The sequence below is a fragment of the Hordeum vulgare genome, chromosome 2H (assembly GCF_904849725.1).
Source record: "Hordeum vulgare subsp. vulgare chromosome 2H, MorexV3_pseudomolecules_assembly, whole genome shotgun sequence".
Classification (NCBI taxonomy): Eukaryota; Viridiplantae; Streptophyta; class Magnoliopsida; order Poales; family Poaceae; genus Hordeum; species Hordeum vulgare.
Window position 1 is genome coordinate 640,767,282 of NC_058519.1, and position 20,871 is coordinate 640,788,152.

Consider the following 20,871-nt stretch of genomic DNA (forward strand, 5'->3'; position numbering starts at 1 on the left):
TGGAGATTTTTATATCCATGAACAATTTTGAAATAGAAAATCACGTGTTTTTTGGTATAATGGAACAACAGGAAATCTACATGGCTCTATAACTATACTTGCAGCAACATTTTTGCCAACATATTATGGTGAAATGAAATATTAGAAAATCGACAAAATGTCATGGTTAATAAGTTTGTGATGTCAATTGTTGCTTCAATATTTTTTTCTACAAGTTTCCGCCTAGCTTCGGGTTTTCTATTTTTGAGCATTAGCATCCACGTCTCAAAAATCTTTGCAAAATATAGTAGTCTTGCCACATAACACATAAGTCACTAGGCCAAGTCAGGCCCAACAAAAATGAAGAAAACACACTAGGCCAACCACACAAAAAAATGAAGACAACCAGATCGTAGGGGAGCGAGAAACAAATTCACTAGAACAGACTCACATCATCCGTGAATGAGACCATAGTTATGTCTTACCTAGATGAGTTTTAGGTGCTTCCTTTTTATTTTATCTTTTCTTTTTGGATGATAATTTTAGTTATAAAAAACGTCAGAACGGAGAATTGCTTGGTGTCACGAGTGAGGTTTACCGTTTGGGTCATTTAATGTTGAGAACCATATGAAGCTAGCTGCTCCTATTCTTTTGTCCAGGCTGTATCTTGTTCTTGCCAAAATTATGGTAGCAAAACCTGTATATCTGCTTTTCGCCTAAATCAATCAATGCCTAAAGAAATATAATCAGCTGTTCAAAAATGTGTACACACTCTAAAATTCTTATTTCAGCGGGAAAAAAATGGAACCAATGTGCTAATCTATTCTACAATCTGAAAGCCACATGCGACTGAGCTACATCTCCCAAAACTAACACCCCAAATCCAAGAACCTGCTGCGTTTCTCATCGCCGGAGCTCGGCAGCCGCGGCTGCTGCTGCCGCGACGAGGACGCCTTGCCGCCGCCGAGCCCGAGCTTCCGGAACAGCCTACTCAGCGCTCCCTTGGGCTTCCCTAGCCGGTGCACCTCCTGCCGCATGCCGGAGCACTCACCCTCCAGGTCCACCACCCTCTGCCGGATCTCGTGCACACTCACCGCCGACGCCGGATCGCTGCTGCTCCCGGGCGTGTACACCTCAACGTCTTCGTCGTCATTGTTCTCCGACCCTGTGGCAAAGTCCACCTCGCCAACGCGGCTCTTCCTCGGGCGGGAGCTCCTTGGGGAGCCCTGGTCGGCGGCGGCAGCGTTGTTGTCGCCGGCGAAGAACCAGCTGGCCACCGTGGTACGCAGCCGCAGCTGCTCGAAGAAGAGCACCTGCACCACCACCCGCAGCGGCAGCCGCTCGTTCTGCGCCGCGTGCGTGCACGCCTCCAGCGACAGCTTCTGGCAGTTCATCAGCCGGCACAGCTGCTCCCGCTCCGAGTCCGTCAGCCACGGGTGCGCCTGCCATGTCAGAGAGGTATCAATCGCAAGCTCGAGAGCATTCATTAATTCATGGCCGCCACCGGCCATTACCTACCTTGATGAAGATGTCAATGGCGCGGTAGAGGCCGTCGTCGAGGGATCGGGCGTAGTCAGGGACAAGCGCCGCGATGTGCTGGAACTGGGAGCACTTGAGGTTGGCGTCCATGCCAACCTCGGCGAGGTACCCATCAACGAGCTTGGCTACCGTGCTGGCCGGCATGAGCTCGCCGGGCGGGGCCTCGTCCGCCGTGATCTCCGGCAAGGGGTCGGCGTACGCCGTCGTGTTGGACAGCAGAAACTGTTCCAGCATGCGCTGCATGCAGTCCACGTCGTAGAGAGTGTCCGTGGAGTAGCTGGTGTTAGGGATCAGTAGGTCCTCCAGCGCTGCCTCCTCCAGCTGCTCGCCAGCCCGCCTCTCCAGCGCGTCACGGCACGCCGCGCCGGCGTGCAGGACCGTCGCCGTGCGGAGCATGCCGAGCAGAAACCTCGTCGTGGCCACTCCCTTCTCGGCGGGGAGCAGCGCCACGATCTCCTCCAGAAGCACGCGCTGCTCGCCGACCACGTCATCGGATGACGTGGTGTCCGACGCGCCGCCGCCGCCGACGTCGCGCCGGTTGAGGCCAGAGAGGTGCCGCCTGGCGTAGTGCGCGAGCGAGCCGGCGATGCCCTCGGGGCTCATGCCCCTGGACCGCATCTCGGAGATGAGCCGCTTGTACAGGGGCAGCCGGAGCGACGACGCCTGCCTGTACCACCACCCGGCGCCCGGCGAGCGCGGCTTTCCATAGGTGCTGATCCCGTTCCACATCACGGGCGGGGCGGCCGCCTCGAGGCATCTCGCCGTGTAGTTCTCGACCATGGGCCAGCCGAAGAGCGTCGGGTCGGCGCACGCCTTGGCCGCCAGCGACTCGATGCACCGTGGCGCGAGGAGGAGGTCCTCTGCGTGCTGCCGCACGCCGTCGTCGCCATCGTCGCACGCCTGCAGCGCGCGCACGGTGGCGTCCCAGCTGCCGAGCACGTCACGGACGAAGAAGGCCTCGGCGTTTCCAGCGAGGTTGCCCTCGCCGGCCATGCCAAGGCGCTCGGCCGCGCAGCGCACCGGGACGACGTTGGCCGGGTTGAGCTCGAATTGGACGTCGTAGCAGAACTTGGCCAAGAGCTCGAAGGCGGCCGGGCCGCCCGGGAGGTCGTCGAGCTGCACGGTGCACGGCTTGCCGCCTTCGTCCTCGGGAGAGGCGGTGGATTCGGTGATGAGCTTCTGCAGCGTGCTGCTCCGGTTGATTAATGGAAACTGGATGGAAAAACAGAGGGTAAGTTAGTTTGATGCATGTCGAAAAAATGAACAAGTACAGCAAGTAATTTAGAGGCCAGTTTCAGTTGCGAGTAGCACATGAGCTCATCAACTCATGATCAAGCAGATTTGAATTGATGCATGTAGATTGATAAAAGTTCCAAACTCTGAGCATGGTGTGACAACTTGACACTGGATTAATAAAAGTTCCAAACTCAGAGCTGCATGCTGGAACAGAGCATTTTCATTGTTTAAGGAATGCACGACACAGAGATACAGAGCAAGTGTACTTATTACCTTGTGTAGATGAAAGGAAATGTGCCCAACCTCGACGACCACATCGCTCGCAAGCTCGGTCAAGCAAACCCTGCAAAGATGGCAAGGAAGGCACTACTGTGATTTGTAAACCAAGATCAACATACTACTAAGTACTCTGTAATGCTGTTGTTTTGCGCTGTGTTCCCAATTGCAGAAGTGCAGGGAAGGTATGTACACAAACACAAGGTCATCTACTGTTTCTCTCCTGAATAATCTGTAAGTTTCTCCTGACAAATGGCTCTTGAAAAAAAAAAGAATCTTCCTCTCATTCGCCACTAGTAATTCTAAGATTCGGTCCAGGAAGAAATTGCTCTCACCAAATGCAGCAGTGCATGGGGTTTGTAAGATGAAAAACGCAGCAATGTAGGAATGCATAATTCGAAAGAGGCTGATGTCTACATGGTCATGGGCCGGTCGATCAACGTCAGTAGAAGTTGGGAGAGAGAGAGAGAGATGAGAGGCGCAGGGGAGATGGGACGAGGGGCAACCGATCGTATCGACGAGATGATGCGATGAGGAGGAGGAGGGACTAAGGTACCAGGAATTAGGGTCCCGGAGCTGGAAGCAGTCGGGCGATTTGGATCCGAGAACCCTCGTCGTGGCCGCCATCGCTCATCAATCAGTCAGCCAGTGGATCACTGTGCCGATCGGTCGCGCGTGGGGAAGGAGGATCCGGTCGGCAGGGAGACGCCGCGACGAGATCGGAAAGGGAAAACGGAGAGAGGAGAGGAGACGGGACGAACCAACGGAACGCCCATGCATGTGCGGGAGGAACCCGTGGAGGTCAGCCCAGCCCCTCCTTGTCAGCGGGAGCTCCACGCGCGAGCTGACAGGTGGGCCAGATGAACGACCCCGCCGACTTCCGCGCAAACCCGAACCCAAAGCTAGCGGCTCCACCCCGTGTTGCCAACAAATTACCGTTGTTGTATTACATGTAAAAGGACAGTACTACGCGTCCGCGAAGCGGTCAGATCTGTAAGGGGACCGTTAGATCTATCCATGCAACATTTTTTTTCTCGATGCAGCAAATTTCGTTAACGGTTGCAATAAAAAAATAATTATAGCAAAAAAAATATCTACTGATCGTAGAAAAAAAACCCGAAGCTGATGATGTATGGTAGCAAAAGTCAAATGCCTTGTAGCAAATATCTACGTGAACGTGTATGCAACTTTTTTAATGAACGGTTGCAGCAAAAATAATGTCGGTTGTAGCAAAAATTAACACGGTTGTAACAAAAGTCAAACGCCGGTTGTAGCAAAAATTCAACGAATTCGAGTTACAACCAACCGTGGATGCAGCTTTTTAAATGAACGAAATGTACCAAAATGACAAACGTTTGAAGCAAAATTAAACGTGATTGGAACAAATCGGATAAAAAAATGTTGCATGGCTGCGAGGGAGGCTCGCGGCCCGCGCGCGACCGGCCGAAAGATTCGACCGGCGCGCCAGGTGGAAGCATTTACCCATGTAAAAACCGCGCCGAATATTTACCGCCTTTAGCGTTGCAAATACTAGCAGCATTCGCTGAAACGTTCCCCCCTCCGTTCCGTATCCCCGGCCCGGCAGATACTTCAAATTGTGCCATCCTAGATTTCCTTTTGTGTGGGATCCCACATCCGCGAGCCCCATTTTCTTCATATGTGTCGGAATTCGCTGGACTTTGAAGAATTTCCTTTCCATTGACGCAAACCACTTTCGTCGGCTTCCATTTCCAGCTTCCTCTCCTTGCCGCCGTCGTACATCCCCACCCCTTGGTACATCCCCCGACTGCCCTGCGCCGCTCGAAAGCTCCGCCGCCCAATGTCGCATCCACTCCACCTAATTTCGGCGGAAGTGACCATTTGCGTCCGTGGCTCGTGTCCTTCGTCGCCGCCATGGATCCGGCTAGGAGCTCGACGCTCGGGCTCGTAGCTTACGGATCCAGTGGGTTCGCGCGACTGTGAGGGATGCGGTGCTACTCCAGCCGGCGAGGAGAAGAACATGGCGTCACGGGTTCGGGCGGCGGAAATAAGAAAGGGGCACCGTGGGGGCAACTTCAGCCGTGGAGAGGTATGTTCGGGGTGAAATTCATGCCGGTTGGTGCTCGATTTTTGGAGCCAGAGTAGTTCGGGTGAAACTCATGTTGGCTTGTGTACAATTTTTAGATGGATTGAAGTTCGTCCTCGCCATCCTCGTCCGACAATATGGACATATAAGATTTGATCCTCAACAATGATGAAGACAACCTAGTGTTGTTGCATCTCGTCGACGAATTCATAATCCTTATGAGTAACTAATATAGGAGAAGTAGCAAATTTAGGATCACGTTTTATTTTCTCCATCATAGATTTTTCTTTCAGTTTGCATAGTAGTCTCTTCAAGTCATCTCTATTTTCACAAGAAAGAAAGTTCTTAGCTACTTCCCCATTCATAACATAACCTTCAGGTACATAAGAAATTTCATATTTATTGGAAGAGCGAGGTGTAGCATGTGACTCAAAATCTTCATCAGTTTCAACATTTTTAAATTCTTTAGCTTTAGCAATATGGGCATCAAGAAATTCATTAAGCGGCACAGTTTAAGTTTCATCCAATGTAGCAGGGTTATCATTATTAATTTCAGAAGTAGAATCATCAAGTTCAAGCGATATATCAGAACAAGCAACATGTGGTGGTGTATTAAGCTGATTCACAACAGTAGGTGAATCAAAAGCAGAGCTAGATGGCAGCTCCTTACCTCCTCTCGTACGAGAGGGGATTATCTTAGTCTGAGTATCTTTCAGGTTCTTCATAGTAACAATTGGATATCCTTAAGTTAACACAATAAATATAGCTATGCTCCTTGGAAAGGAGGCCAGAAAAAGGTATTGACAACCACAAGTATAGGGGATCGCGACAGTCTTCACAGATAGTATTTCACCCTAATTTTTTAGTTGGACATAAGGGGAGCCAAAGAATATTTATCGGCCTTGACAATAGAGTTTTTAATTCAACCGCACCTAGGATATCTCTCTTCAATGAAGGTTTAATAGCTCGGCAAATAATAGTAGTAGCAGTAACATTGATAGCAACAACTTTGTGACAGTAGTGACAGTGACACCAACTATAGTAACTTAGCAAGATTAAGTATAGGTAAAGCGTAGGCCATGGTGCAGCGATGAAAAAATATGGATGATGTCAATTATGTAACAGTCACACACTAGAGCGATACAGAACTAGCTCCAATTCATCAATGTAATGTAGGCATGTATTTCATATATAGTCATACATGCTTGCGATAAGAACTTGCATGGCATATTTTCATTATTAGGGAAAACCCTATCAGTAGTGCTGGGTTTTAGGCTACCAGTAGCCCTGGTAGGAGCGCTACTGCTATGACGCTATAGCTAATTTTTAGTTGTAGCGCGCTTTCCACCTAGCGCTATTGGTAATATACTCTATTAGTAGCGCACTTTGTATATGCGCTATAATTCACTAAAAGGAGCATGCATTTTCTGGCAGCGCTACTGTTAAACGCGTGCTGCTGGTAAACCTAGGACCATTAGTACTACAAGTGTTTTATGTTTTTTTGTGGTTTTCGCTCTATTGAAATAAATAAAACTTCTATACAATAAGAACATGCATATTCACTAAAACAGATATAATACTAAAATGTCTAATTGTCGGCATCGATGAATAAAAGAAAGTTTTCATCTCATCATCATCACTATGGTCGAACACATTATTACAAGTTTCGAAGAGATAGCTATACATGTTATTACAAGTCTCAAATGCATGCAACTAACCATGGTCACACTCATGTTTCATCATCTATGTGACCTAGCTATGATCTGATTGCATAAAAGAAGGCCAATCATGATGAATAAAAGAGGGATTATGTAGTTGTTCTTAAGGTGTCAGTTTTGATTTCTCACACGCGCTAGCGTCCGCCTCATATGTAGATGCTTCTACCACGCTTTCTTTGGAGCTACACAGCTGGTTGTTGCTCCATTTATAATAAATATGTATTTGGTTTGAGACTTAGAGTCATCTAAATCAGTGTCAAAGGTAGCATCGGCTTAACCCTGTATGACAAGCTCTTGATCACCTTCATAAACGAGAAACATTTTCTTAGTCCTCTTCATGTACTTAAGGATATTTTTCACCTTTGTCCAGTATTCCACTCCTGGATCACTTTGAAACCTTCCGGCCATACTTATGGAAAGGCACACATCCGGTCTTCTGCACATCATCGCATACATGGTAGAGTCTATGGCCGAGGCATAGGGGACGACTCTCATATTTTCTCTATCTTCTGCTCTTGTTGGGCATTGAGTCTTACTCAACTTCACACCTTGTAAAGCAGGCAAGAATTCCTTCTTAGTTTGATACTTCTTGAACTTCTTCAAAATATTATCAAGGTATGTGCTCTGTGAAAGTCCTATTAAGTATCTCAATCTATCTCTATAGATCTTGATGCCTAATATATAAGCATCTTCTCCGAGGTCTTTCATTGATTTTTTTATTCAAATATTTCTTCATGCATTCCAAAAATTCTATATTGTTTCCGATCAACAATATGTTATCCACATATAATATTAGAAATGCAACAGAGCTCCCACTGACTTTCTTGTAAATACAAGCTTTTCCATAAACTTGTATGAACCCAAAAGATTTGATCACCTCATCAAAGCAAAGATTCCAACTATGAGATGCTTGCATTAGTCCATAAATGGATCGTTGGAGCTTGCATATTTTGTCAACATTTTTTGGATCTACAAAACCTTCTAGTTGCACCATATACAACCCTTACTTAAGGAAACCATTAAGGAATGTCGTTTTGACATCCATTTGCTAGATTTCATAATCGAAAAATGTAGCTATTACTAATATAATCTTGACGGACTAAAGCATCGCTACAGGTGAGAAAGTCTCATCATAGTCAACTACTTGAACTTGCGAAAACCATTTTGCGACAAATCGGACTTTACAGACGGTGAAATTACTATCAAAATCCATAATTTTCTTAAAGATCCATTTATTGTGAATGTCCTTATGATCATGAGGTAAGTCACTTGATTTCAAGGCCTCTAGCCATTTTTCGGAATCCGGGCCCACCATCGCTTCTTCATAGCTCATAGATTCACCGTTGTCTAACAACATAACCTCCAAGATAGTGTTACCATACAACTCAGGGGCAATATGTGCCCTTCTTGACCTACGAGGCTCGGTAGTGACTTGATCCAAGATCGCATGATCTCCATGTTGGGGAACGTTGCATGGGAAACAAAAAATTTCCTACGCACACGAAGACCAATCATGGTAATGTTTATCTACGAGAGGGAGATCGGATCCACATACCCTTGTAGATCGCTAAGCGGAAGCGTTAATAAACGCGGTTGATGTAGTGGTCCGTCCGGATCAAGTGTCGAACGGACGGCACCTCCGCGTTCCGCACACGTACAACTCGATGACGATCTCCGCCTTCTTGATCCAGGAAGAGAGACGAGGAAGTAGAAGAGTTCTCCAATAGCGTGACGGTGCGCCGGTGATGGTGATGATCTATTCCTGCAGGGCTCCGCCGAGCTCCGCAGAAAACCGATCTAGAGGAAGAACTACGATCTAGAGGAGAGGACAACACGTGGCAAAGTTGTGTCTCAAAATCCCTAAACCTCTAGTATATATAGGAGGAGGGGGGAGGCAGCCTTGGCGCGCCAAGGAGGCCCTCCTTGGGTCGGTCGAAGTGGGGAAGGGAGGAGTCCTCCTCCAATCCCACTTGGATTAGGACTCCTTCCTTATTTTCCCACCTCTTTTGGATTTTCCACTTTTTCTTCATGGGCTTTCCTTGGATGACTTTGTCAGCCCATTATACCTTATTGCGCATCCAATAAACCCACATGGACCCCTTGGGGGCGTGGTGGGCCACCTAGTGGGCCCCCGGAACCCATTCGTCACTCCCGCTACACTGTCGGCAATGCCCGAAAACCTTCCGGAATCCAAACACCAACTTCCTACATATCAATCTTTGTTTCCGGACCATTTCAGAACTCTTTTTGATGTCCAGGATCTCATCCGGGACTCCGAACAAAACTTCGATCACCAACACATATAACTCAACTATACCGAAACGTCACCGAACCTTAAGTGTGCAGACCCTGCGAGTTCGAGAACTATGCAGACATTACCTGAGACACTCTCTGGTCAATAACCAACATCGGACGTGGATGTCCATATTGGTTCCTACATATTCTATGAAGATCTCTATCGGTTGAACCTCCATGTCAAGGATTCATATAATCTCGTATACTATTCCCTTTGCCCTTCGGTATGTTACTTGCTCGAGATTCGATCGTCGGTATCTCTATACCTAGTTCAATCTCGTTGCCGGAAAGTCTCTTTACTCATTCCGTAATACAATATCCTGTAACTAACTCCTTAGTCACATTGCTTGCAAGGCTTGTTGTGATGTTGTATTACCGAGTGGGCCCCGAGATACCTCTCCGTCACACGGAGTGACAAATCCCAGTCTTGATCCATGCCAACTCAACAGACACGTTTGGAAATACCTGTAGAGAACCTTTATAGTCACCCAGTTATGTTGCGATGTTTGATAACCCACAAGGTATTCATCCGATGTCCGGGAGTTGCATGATCTCATGGTCATAGGAACAGATACATTGACATGCATAAAACAGTAACAATAAACTGACACGATCATATGCTACGGTTATAGTTTGGGTCTTGTCCATCACATCATTCTCCAAATGATGTGACCCCGTTATCAAGTGACAACACTTGCCTATGGCCAGGAATCCTTGACCATCTTTGATCAATGAACTAGTCAACTAGAGGCTAACTAGGGACAGTGTGTTGTCTATGTATCCACACATGTATTTGAGTTTCCAATCAATACAATTCTAGAATGGATAATAAACGATTATTATAAACAAGGAAATATAATAATAACCAATTTATTATTGTCCCTAGGGAATATTTCCAACACTCCATCATTAGCTTCCTGCTTAATTGGTGTAGGCATCATAGTAACATCATAGTAACATCTCATCAAGTTCTACCTTCCTCACACTAACTTCTTTTGAGAGAAACTCCTTCTCTAGAAAGGATCCGTTCTTGGAAACAAAGATTTTTCTTTTGGATCTTAGATAGAAGGTATACCCAATTGTTTATTTAGGGTATCCTATGAAGATGCACTTCTCCGTTTTGGGTTCGAGCTTATCAGGCTAAAGCCATTTGACATAAGCTTTGCATCTCCAAACTTTAAGAAACGACATCTTAGGTTTCTTGCCAAACCATAATTCATACGATGTCATCTCAATGGACTTAGATAGTGCCCTATTTAAAGTGAATGCAGTTGTCTCTATTGCAAAACACCAAAATGACAGTGGCAAATCGGTTAGAGACATCATAGAACTCACCATATCAAATAGAGAGTACGATTACAACGTTTGGACACACTGATGACCCACAAGTATAGGGGATCAATCGTAGTCCTTTCGATAAGTAAGAGTGTCGAACCCAACGAGGAGCGGAAGGCTCTGATAAACGGTTTTCAGCAAGGTAATAACTGCAAGCACTGAAAGTAGCGGTTATTAGTGATGATGTAGCGAGGTGAAACGTAGCAAGTGAAAAGTAACAAGTAACAAGTAGTATCAATGGTGCAGCAAGTGGACCAATCCCTTTTGTAGCAAGGGACAAGCCTGAACAAAGTCTTATAGGAGGAAAAACGCTCCCGAGGACACACGGGAATTTCTGTCATGCTAGTTTCATCATGTTCATGTGGTTCGCGTTCGTTACTTTGATAGTTTGATATGTGGGTGGACCGGCGCTTGGGTACTGCCCTTACTTGGACAAGCATCCCACTTATGATTAACCCCTCTCGCAAGCATCCACAACTACGAAAGAAGAATTAAGACAACGTCTAACCATAGCATTAAACTAGTGGATCCAAATCAGCCCCTTACGAAGCAACACATAGACTGGGGTTTAAGCTTCTGTCACTCGAGCAACCCATCATCTACTTACTACTCCCCAATGCATTCCTATAGGCCCAAGTAGAAGTGTTATGTAGTCGACGTTCACATAACACCACTAGAAGAAAAGACAACATACATCATATCAAAATACCGAACGAATACCAAATTCACATGACTATTATTAGCATGAGTTATCCCATGTCCTGAGGAACAAAAGTAACTACTCACAAAGCATAATCATAATCACGATCAGAGGTGTAATGAATAGCATCAAGGATCTTAACATAAACTCTTCCACCAAGTAATCCAACTAGTATCAACTATAAAGAGTAATCAACACTACTAGCAACCTTACAAGTACCAATCGGAATCGCGAGACGGAGATTGGTTACAAGAGATGAACTAGGGATTGGAGAGGAGATGGTGTTGATGAAGATGTTGATGAAGATGCCTCCCCTCCGACGAGAGGAGTGTTGGTGATGACGATGACGATGATTTCCCCCTCCGGGAGGGAAGTTTCCCCAGCAGGATTGTCGTGCCGAAGCTCTAGATTGGATCTGCTCAAGTTCCGCCTCGTGGCGGCGGCGAAACCACGAAAAAGCTCCCGATTGATTTTTTCTGGAACGAAACCCTTCATATAGCAAAAGAGGAGGGCCAGTGGGCCGTCAGGGAGCCCACAAGCCCTGTAGCCGCCACCAGGGGGTGGCGGCTACCAGGCTTGTGGCGCCCTGGTAGCTCCCCTCTGGTACTTCTTTCGCCCAGTATTTTTTATATATTCCCAAAAAATTCCACCTAAATTTTCAGGGCATTTGGAGTTGTGCAGAATAGAGGACTCAGATTTGCTCCTTTTCCAGTCTAGAATTCCAGCTGCCTGAATTCTCCCTCTTCAAATAAACCTTGCAAAATAAGAGAGAAGAGGCATAAATATGGTACCACAAAGTAATATAACAGCCCATAAAGCGATAAATATCAACATGAAAGCATGATGCAAAATGGACGTATCAACTCCCCCAAGCTTAGACCTCGCTTGTCCTCAAGCGAAAACCAAGTTCCATAAACATGTCCACATGTTTAGGGACGACGGTGTCTATAAAAAATAATACGGACATGAGGGCATCATGATAACACATAGAACAACAATACATCAGAAAGATTCTTATGGGAAAGTAACAATTCCTTCGCAAAGCAAAGTATGAAGCAACAACCTTACCGAGAAGGAACCAACAACAGTACAAAGTCATTGAAGCAATTGCAATTTATCATAACAGGAGAAAGAGTCAAATAAGAGCTTGTAAGGCAAACCCACATACTCAATCATCTCTTTTATTTTCCACAATTGTTACAACTCACGTGGTACTCATGGTATCAAAGTTTTAGCTGGACACAGAGGAAGATAGGGGCTTATAGTTTTGCCTCCCAACCATTTACCTCAAGGGTAAAGTCAACAATAATAAAGCATAAGTACCCAACTCCAAGTTGATATATGAATATAGATATTTCCCAAGCATGTGACGGTAGCCAAGACAAAGGCAAAAATAGGGAATTGGTGAGGATCACCATGACTCTTACAAGGGCAAAAAGTAAATGTACGAGATAGGCCCTTCGCAGAGGGAAGCAGAGGTTGTCATGCGCTTTTGAGGTTTGAATGTGTGTCCTCTTAGTGCGGAGGAACGTCACTTTATATTGCCTCCCATGATAAAGAACTTTATTATGCAGTCTGTCGCTTTTATGTCTTCCTCATCACAGGTTCGTACAAAGCTTATTTTCCACACACTAATAGATCATACATATTAGAGAGCAATTTTTATTGCTTGCACCGATGACAACTTACTTGAAGGATCTTATTCAATCCATAGGTAGGTATGGTGGACTCTCATGCAAAATTGGGTTGAAGGTTTATGGATGCACAAGTAGTATCTCTACTTGGTGCGGGAGTTTTGGCTAATATGAGGTGGAAGCAATCGTCACATGCTAAGGGATCTCTACTCATATAACATGGTTTGGAACCAAGCAAACACAATTCATTATGTTGTCTTCCTTGTCCAACATCTACTCCTAAGCATGTAATAGTTTGGTGAGTGCTCACAATTGTAAAAAGTGTCTAAGATGATATATTTATATGTGAACCTCTCTTTCCTTATTACTTCTTATTAATTACAACGATGACTGAGGCCTATGTTGATTTATTCTCAACAAGTTTCAATCATCATACATGTCATATGTGAAGCTATCACTTTCCATAAGATCATCTCATGATCTTTCATGCTATCGTTCTTTTCATACTTTTGATCACGACACAAAGCAAAGCCCTTGACTAAGATACTCTTTATTATATAGCTCGCAAGCTCGAATACAATGGGGGAGAGACAAAAGCAAAAGACTCAAACTAAACACTAAAGACTTATTCCTCTAAGAGAAGAAATAAAAACTGAAAAAGAAAGAACTAAAACAAAGGTAAAAGCAAAAGATATAAAGGTGATACGATACCAGGGCAACTCCCTCAAGCTTGGCAGAAGCCAAGGGGATTTCCCATACCAATGCTTAGTTGTCTTCCTTTGGTGGTGATGGTGGTGGAGTTGTTGCCTTTGATTCCAAGAGAGCTATCAATCTTTGATTTATACCTTTGAGATCTGTGACATGGTTTTCCAGCAAAACAACTTCACGAGAAAGGGAAATATTGCGAGCATGAGTTGTTTCGCAAAACCTCAAGAGTTCAATCAAGGATGGAGACAACACGTGGAGGAAGGGCTGGAGAAAATCTACTCCTTGAACGTCTTCAATGTTGAACATAGGTTGAACTTCCTCCCTAGCTTGGGTTTTCTCCTTAGCTTTGTCCCTGGCTTCCGTGACTTCTACTCTTTTCAGATCAGCATCTACTTCTTCATGAACTTGGGGAAGATCATTCTCCCCAACAGATTCCTAAGACATCTTTTCTCTAAATCTGCGGCAGACAACAGGCTCGAAACGAAAACAGAGGAAAAGTGCGCGATTCGGAGATCAAAACCTTCGGGCGCATATATAATGATTTTTTCTGGACCAGAAGGAGCGCTCTGCAAGAAAACGGAGTCTGGGAGGCACACGAGGTGCCCACAAGCCCTCTAGCCGCCACCAGGGGGGGTACGTGGCGGCTACCAAGCTTGTGGCCGCCTCGTGCGCTCTCTGGACTGCTTTTTATTTTTCTAATTTTCCAAAAATTCCAAAACGGAGGAAATTTCCTATTGGAAATGCTTCCGAGTCCAATTACTTACCGAAACAGATACCTCTTCATTTTCAGGGTCTCAAACAGGCTGATAAACATCCCTTATGTACTCCTCTGGAGTTATGACATTGATGATATTGGTATCAACATTTATGGGAGTACCAGAGATATAATGCTTGATTCTTTGCCCATTTACCACTCTAGGAAAATTTCCTTCCGCGTTATTGATTTTGATGGCACCGGAACGATATACTTCCTCGATAACGTAGGGACCTTCCCATTTAGAGAGGAGCTTGCCAGCGAAGAATCTTAAACGAGAATTATATAGTAGGACATAGTCACCTACATTGAACTCTCGTTTTTGTATTCTTTTGTCGTGCCATCTCTTAACCTTTTCCTTGAACAACTTGGCATTCTCATATGCCTGAGCCCTCCATTCATCTAATGAGTTGATATCAAACAAGCGCTTCTCACCGGCAAGTTTGAAATCGAAGTTGAGCTCTTTGATTGCCAAATAAGATTTGTGTTCCAGCTCAAGAGGTAAATGACAGGCCTTACCGTAAACCATTTTATACGGCGATATGCCCATGGGATTCTTATAAGCAGTCCTATAAGCCCATAGTGCATCGTCAAGTTTGCTAGACCAATTCCTTCGAGATCTATTGACAGTCTTTTGTAGGATCAATTTGATCTCCCTATTACTCAACTCCACTTGACCACTAGACTGAGGATGATAAGGAGATGCGACTCTATGGTTGACATCATACTTAGCGAGCATCTTGCGGAAAACACCATGAATGAAGTGTGAACCGCCATCAGTCATCAGATATCTAGGGACTCCAAATCTTGGGAAAATGACTTCTTTAAGCATCTTAATGGAGGTGTGGTGATCAGCATTTTTAGTGGGGATAGCTTCTACCCACTTAGTGACGTAATCCACAACAACTAAGATGTGAGTATACCCATTGGAACTCGAGAAGGGTCCCATATAATCAAAGCCCCAGACATCGAACGGTTCAATGACAAGTGAATAGTTCATAGGCATTTCCTGACGTTTACTGATGTTCCCTATTCTTTGGCATTCATCACAAGACAAGAAAAACTTACGGGCATCATTGAAGAGAGTGGACCAATAGAAACCTGATTGCAATACCTTATGAGCAGTTCTATCTCCAGCGTGGTGTCCTCCGTAAGCCTCGGAATGATACTTCTACAGGATCTGTCCCTGTTCATGTTCAGGCACACGACGTCTAATAACACCATCTACTCCTTCCTTATAAAGGTGAGGATCATCCCAAAAGTAGTGTCTCAAATCAAAGAAGAATTTCTTCTTTTGTTGATAGGTGAAACTGGGTGGTATGTATTTGGCTACGATATAATTAGCGTAATCAGCATACCACGATGCACTATGTGAAGTGCGGATGACATTTAATTGCTAATCAGGAAAGCTGTCATCAATAGGTCGTGGGTCATCAAGGACATTCTCTAGCCTGGACAAGTTATCTGCTACAGGGTTATCAGCACCCTTTCGTTCAACGACGTGCAAATCAAATTCCTGTAGCAGGAGAACCCATCTGATCAACCTAGGCTTAGCGTCCTTCTTCTCCATAAGGTACTTAATAGCAGCATGATCAGAGTGAATAGTGACTTTGGAATCAACTATATAAGATCTGAACTTTTCACATGCAAACACGACTGCTAAAAACTCCTTTTCCGTAGTGGCATAGTTTCTCTGGGAACTGTCTAGAGTTTTACTAGCGTAGTGAATGACATTAAACTTCTTGTCAACTCTTTGTCCTAAAACAGCACCAACAGCGTAATCACTAGCATCGCACATGATTTCAAAGGGCAAGTTCCAATCAAGTGGTTGAACAATAGGTGCGGTTATCAAGGCCTTCTTAAGTATTTCGAAAGCTTCCTCACAATCCGCATCAAAAACAAAAGGAACATCCTTCTGCAAGAGATTGGTAAGAGGCCTAGAAATCTTAGAGAAGTCTTTAATGAACCTTCTATAGAAACCAGCATGACCTAGGAAACTTCGTATACATCTCATATCTATGGGGCAAGGCATTTTCTCAATTGCATCAACCTTAGCCTTATCAACTTCAATGCCTCTTTCAGAGATTTTGTGTCCTCAGACGATGCCTTCATTAACCATAAAGTGGCACTTCTCCCAGTTCAAGACGAGGTTGGTATCTTTGCATCTCTGTAAGACTCGATCAAGGTTGCTGAGGCAATCATCAAAGGAAGACCCGCAAACGGAGAAGTCATCCATGAAAACCTCGACAATCTTTTCACAAAAGTCAGAGAATATAGCCATCATACATCTTTGAAAGGTGGCAGGTGCATTGCATAAGCCAAAAGGTATACGTCTATAAGCAAAGGTACCGAAGGGGCAGGTGAAAGTGGTTTTCTCCTGATCAAATTGTGCAACAGGTATTTGCGAGAAACCTGAATAACCGTCTAGAAAGCAGAAGTGTGTGTGTTTAGATAGCCTTTCTAGCATTTAGTCGATAAACGGCAAAGGATAATGGTCTTTCCTGGTTACCTTGTTCAGTTTCCGAATGTCTATCACCATCCTATAGCCAGTAATAATCCTTTGTGGGATTAATTCATTCTTATCATTAGGAATGACAGTGATACCTCCCTTCTTAGGTACGCAATGTACTGGACTTACCCAATCACTATGAGCAACAAGGTAAATGATTCCTGCTTCCAGAAGCTTTAATATCTCTTTTCTAACGACCTCTTTCATCTTAGGATTTAATCTCCATTGATGATCAGCAACTGGTTTAGAATCAGGATCGGTTTTATTCTTGTGCTGACATAGAGTGGGACTAATACCCTTAAGATCATCAAGAGTATATCCAATAGCAGCACGGTGCTTCCTCAGAGTTTTTAGTAACTTCTTTTCTTCATGCTCTGAGAGGCTAGCACTAATAATAACAGGATATATCTCCTTCTCATCAAGATAGGCATACTTAAGAGTATCAGGCAACTATTTAAGCTCGAACACAGGATCACCCTTCGGTGGGGGAGGATCCCCAAGCAGTTCAATAGGAAGATTATTCTTGAGAATAGGATATTGTTCTAAGACAATTTTATCTATCTCATCTCTTTCCTCCATATGCATATCATTTTCATGCTCAAGCAGATATTGCTCTAAAGGATCCGTAGGAGGTACGACAATAGAGGCAAGAGCAATGATTTCATCCCTACCAGACGACTCGTTTTCATGGGGTTGTCTTCCAAACTTGGAGAAGTTAAATTCATGAGACACACCCTCGAAACTAACTGTGACAGTCTGCTTAATGCAATCAATGTGAGCATTGACAGTGTTGAGAAAGGGTCTACCGAATATGATGGGACAAAAGCTATATTGTGCAGTACCAAGGACGAGGAAATCAGTAGGATACTTCATCTTACCACACAGGACTTCAACATCTCTCACAATCCCCAGAGGGCAGATAGTGTCTCTATTAGCTAGCGTAATAGTGACATCAATGGGTTCTAGCTCAGCGGTGCAATCTCATCTTTGATTTCATCATATAAGGAACGGGGTATTGCACTAACACTAGCTCCCATATCACATAAACCGTGGTAATAGTGATCTCCTATCTTGACAGAAACAACGGGCAGGCCAACTACAGGTCCGTATTTGTCTTTCGCGTGAGGTTTAGCAATTCTAGCGGAGTCCTCACAGAATTTGATAACATGCCCATCTATGTCTTCGGCTAAGAGATCTTTAATAATAGCAACACTAGGTTCAACTCTAATCTCCTCACGGGGTGCAAGTGGTCTAATGTAACCCCTACGTATCACAGTTGGAGCTTTAGAATAATCCTTTATCCTAGTAGGGTATGGTGGTTTCTCAGCGTAGGCACAAGGAACAACAGGATCACTAAAAGCGATGACTTTCTCCTCAACTAGATTGGTTTTGACTATGTTGCTTTCTACAGGAGGATGATACTTAAACCACTTCTCTTTGGGAAGATCAACATGAGCAGCAAAAGATTCACATAGAGAAGCTACTATCTCAAAGTCAAGTCCATACTTAGCGCTAAAATCTCTAGAAGTGTTTGTCTCAACAAAAGATTTAACACAATCAAACTGGAAATTCATACCTGACTCCTTACCTTCCTCCAGCTGCCAATCTTCAGAATTACGTTTGATTCTTTCCAACAAATTCCACTTGTGGTCAATATCCTTCTTCATAAAAGAACCGGTATAAGAAGTGTCAAGCATGGTACGATCTTCATGAGAAAGCCGAGCATAAAAGTTTTGAGTGATAATTTCTCTCGAGAGCTCATGATTGGGGCATGAATATAGCATTGATTTAAGCCTCCCCCAATCTTGAGCTATGCTTTCCCTGTCACGAGGCCAAAAGTTATAAATATAATTCCGATCACGATGTACTAAATGCATAGGATAAAACTTTTGATGAAATTCCAATTTCAACCGATTGTAGTCCCATGATCCAGTATCATCACATATCCTATACCATGTCAACGCCTTATCCTTCAAAGATAAAGGAAAGACTTTCTTCTTTACCTCATCCTCGGGCAAACCTGCAAGCTTAAATAAACCACAAACTTCATCTACATAGATCAGATGCAAGTCTGGATGTGAAGATCCATCTCCTGTAAAAGGATTAGCCAGCAGTTTCTCAAGCATACCGAAGGAATTTAATAAAAGATATTTTCAGTAGGTACCTCAGGTTGAGGAACAACTCCTCGTGCTTCCGTTCATGGTGAAGATACCCCGAACAAACTCCTCAAAGGAACAGTTTCCATAGTGACAAGTAACAATAAATTTCAGCATAGTATATAAATATTTCCTTACCAATTTCCACTTACCAAAGGCGCTTCACTCCCCGGCAACGGCGCCAGAAAAGAGTCTTGATGACCCACAAGTATAGGGAATCAATCGTAGTCCTTTCGATAAGTAAGAGTGTCGAACCCAACGAGGAGCGGAAGGCTCTGATAAACGGTTTTCAGAAAGGTAATAACTGCAAGCACTGAAAGTAGCGGTAACAAGTGATGATGTAGCGAGGTGAAACGTAGCAAGTGAAAAGTAACAAGTAACAAGTAGTAGAAATGGTGCAACAAGTGGCCCAATCCCTTTTGTAGCAAGGGACAAGCCTGAACAAAGTCTTATAGGAGGAAAAACGCTCCCGAGGACACACGGGAATTTCTGTCATGCTAGTTTCATCATATCCATGTAGTTCACGTTCATTACTTTGATAGTTTGATATGTGGGTGGACCGACGCTTGGGTACTTCCCTTACTTGGACAAGCATCCCACTTATGATTAACCCCTCTCGCAAGCATCCGCAACTACGAAAGAAGAATTAAGACAACGTCTAACCATAGCATTAAACTAGTGGATCCAAATCAGCCCCTTACGAAGCAACGCATAGACTGGGGTTTAAGCTTCTGTCACTCCAGCAACCCATCATCTACTTACTACTCCCCAATGCTTTCCTCTAGGCCCAAGTATGGTGAAGTGTTATGTAGTCGACGTTCACATAACACCACTAGAGGGAAAGACAACATACAACATATCAAAATACCGAACGAATACCAAATTCACATGACTATTATTAGCATGAGTTATCCCATGTCCTCAGGAACAAAAGTAACTACTCACAAAGCATAATCATAATCATGATCAGAGGTGTAATGAATAGCATCAAGGATCTGGACATAAACTCTTCCACCAAGTAATCCAACTAGCATCAACTACAAAGAGTAATCAACACTACTAGCAACCTTACAAGTACCAATCGGAGTCACGAGACGGAGATTGGTTACAAGAGATGAACTAGGGATTGGAGAGGAGATGGTGCTGATGAAGATGTTGATGAAGATGCCTCCCCTCCGACGAGAGGAGTGTTGGTGATGATGATGACGACGATTTCCCCCTCTGGGAGGGAAGTTTCCCCAGCAGGATCGTCTTGCCGGAGCTCTAGATTGGATCTTCTCAAGTTCGCCTGTGGCGGTGGCGAAACCACGAAAAAGCTCCCGATTGATTTTTTCTGGAACGAAACCCTTCATATAGCAAAAGAGGGGGCCAGTGGGCCGTCAAGGAGCCCACAAGCCCTGTAGCTGCCACCAGGGGGTGGCGGCTACCAGGCTTGTGGCGCCCTGGTAGCTCCCCTCTGATACTTCTTTCGCCCAGTATTTTTTATATATTCCCAAAAAATTCCACGTAAATTTTCAGGGCATTTGGAGTTGTGCAGAATAGAGGACTCAGATTTGCTCCTTTTCGAGTCCAGAATTCCAGATGCGTGAATTCTCCCTCTTCAAATAAACCTTGCAAAATAAGAGAGAAAAGGCATAAATATGGTACCACAAAGTAATATAACAGCCCATAAAGCGATAAATATCAACATGAAAGCATGATGCAAAATGGACGTATCACACACCATACGCTATGGTGTTCCAAGTGGTGTGAGTTGTGAAACATTTTCACATTGTCTTAAGTGTGTGCTAAACTCGTAACTTCAATATTCACTGCCGCGATCAAATCATAGAAAGTTAATCTTCTTGTTACAATGATTTTGAACTTCACTCTGAAATTGTTTGAACTTTTCAAAAGCTTCATACTTTAGTTTCATCAAGTAAATATACCTGTATCTACTTAAATCATGAGTGAAGGTAATAAGATAA

General features: G+C 44.3%; 1 protein-coding gene across 1 annotated transcript; it reads right to left on the reverse strand.

The window, feature by feature from the left end:
• Nucleotides 1-780: 780 nt before the first annotated feature.
• On the reverse strand, nt 781-3,657 carry LOC123431116 (BTB/POZ domain-containing protein At5g03250-like). Its single transcript, XM_045114950.1, has 4 exons — nt 3,587-3,657; nt 3,028-3,097; nt 1,498-2,730; nt 781-1,421 (listed from the first exon to the last, which is right to left on the reverse strand). The coding sequence occupies exons 1-4, from the start codon at nt 3,655-3,657 to the stop codon at nt 849-851; spliced, it is 1,947 nt and encodes a 648-aa protein (XP_044970885.1). The 3' UTR covers nt 781-848.
• Nucleotides 3,658-20,871: the final 17,214 nt, after the last annotated feature.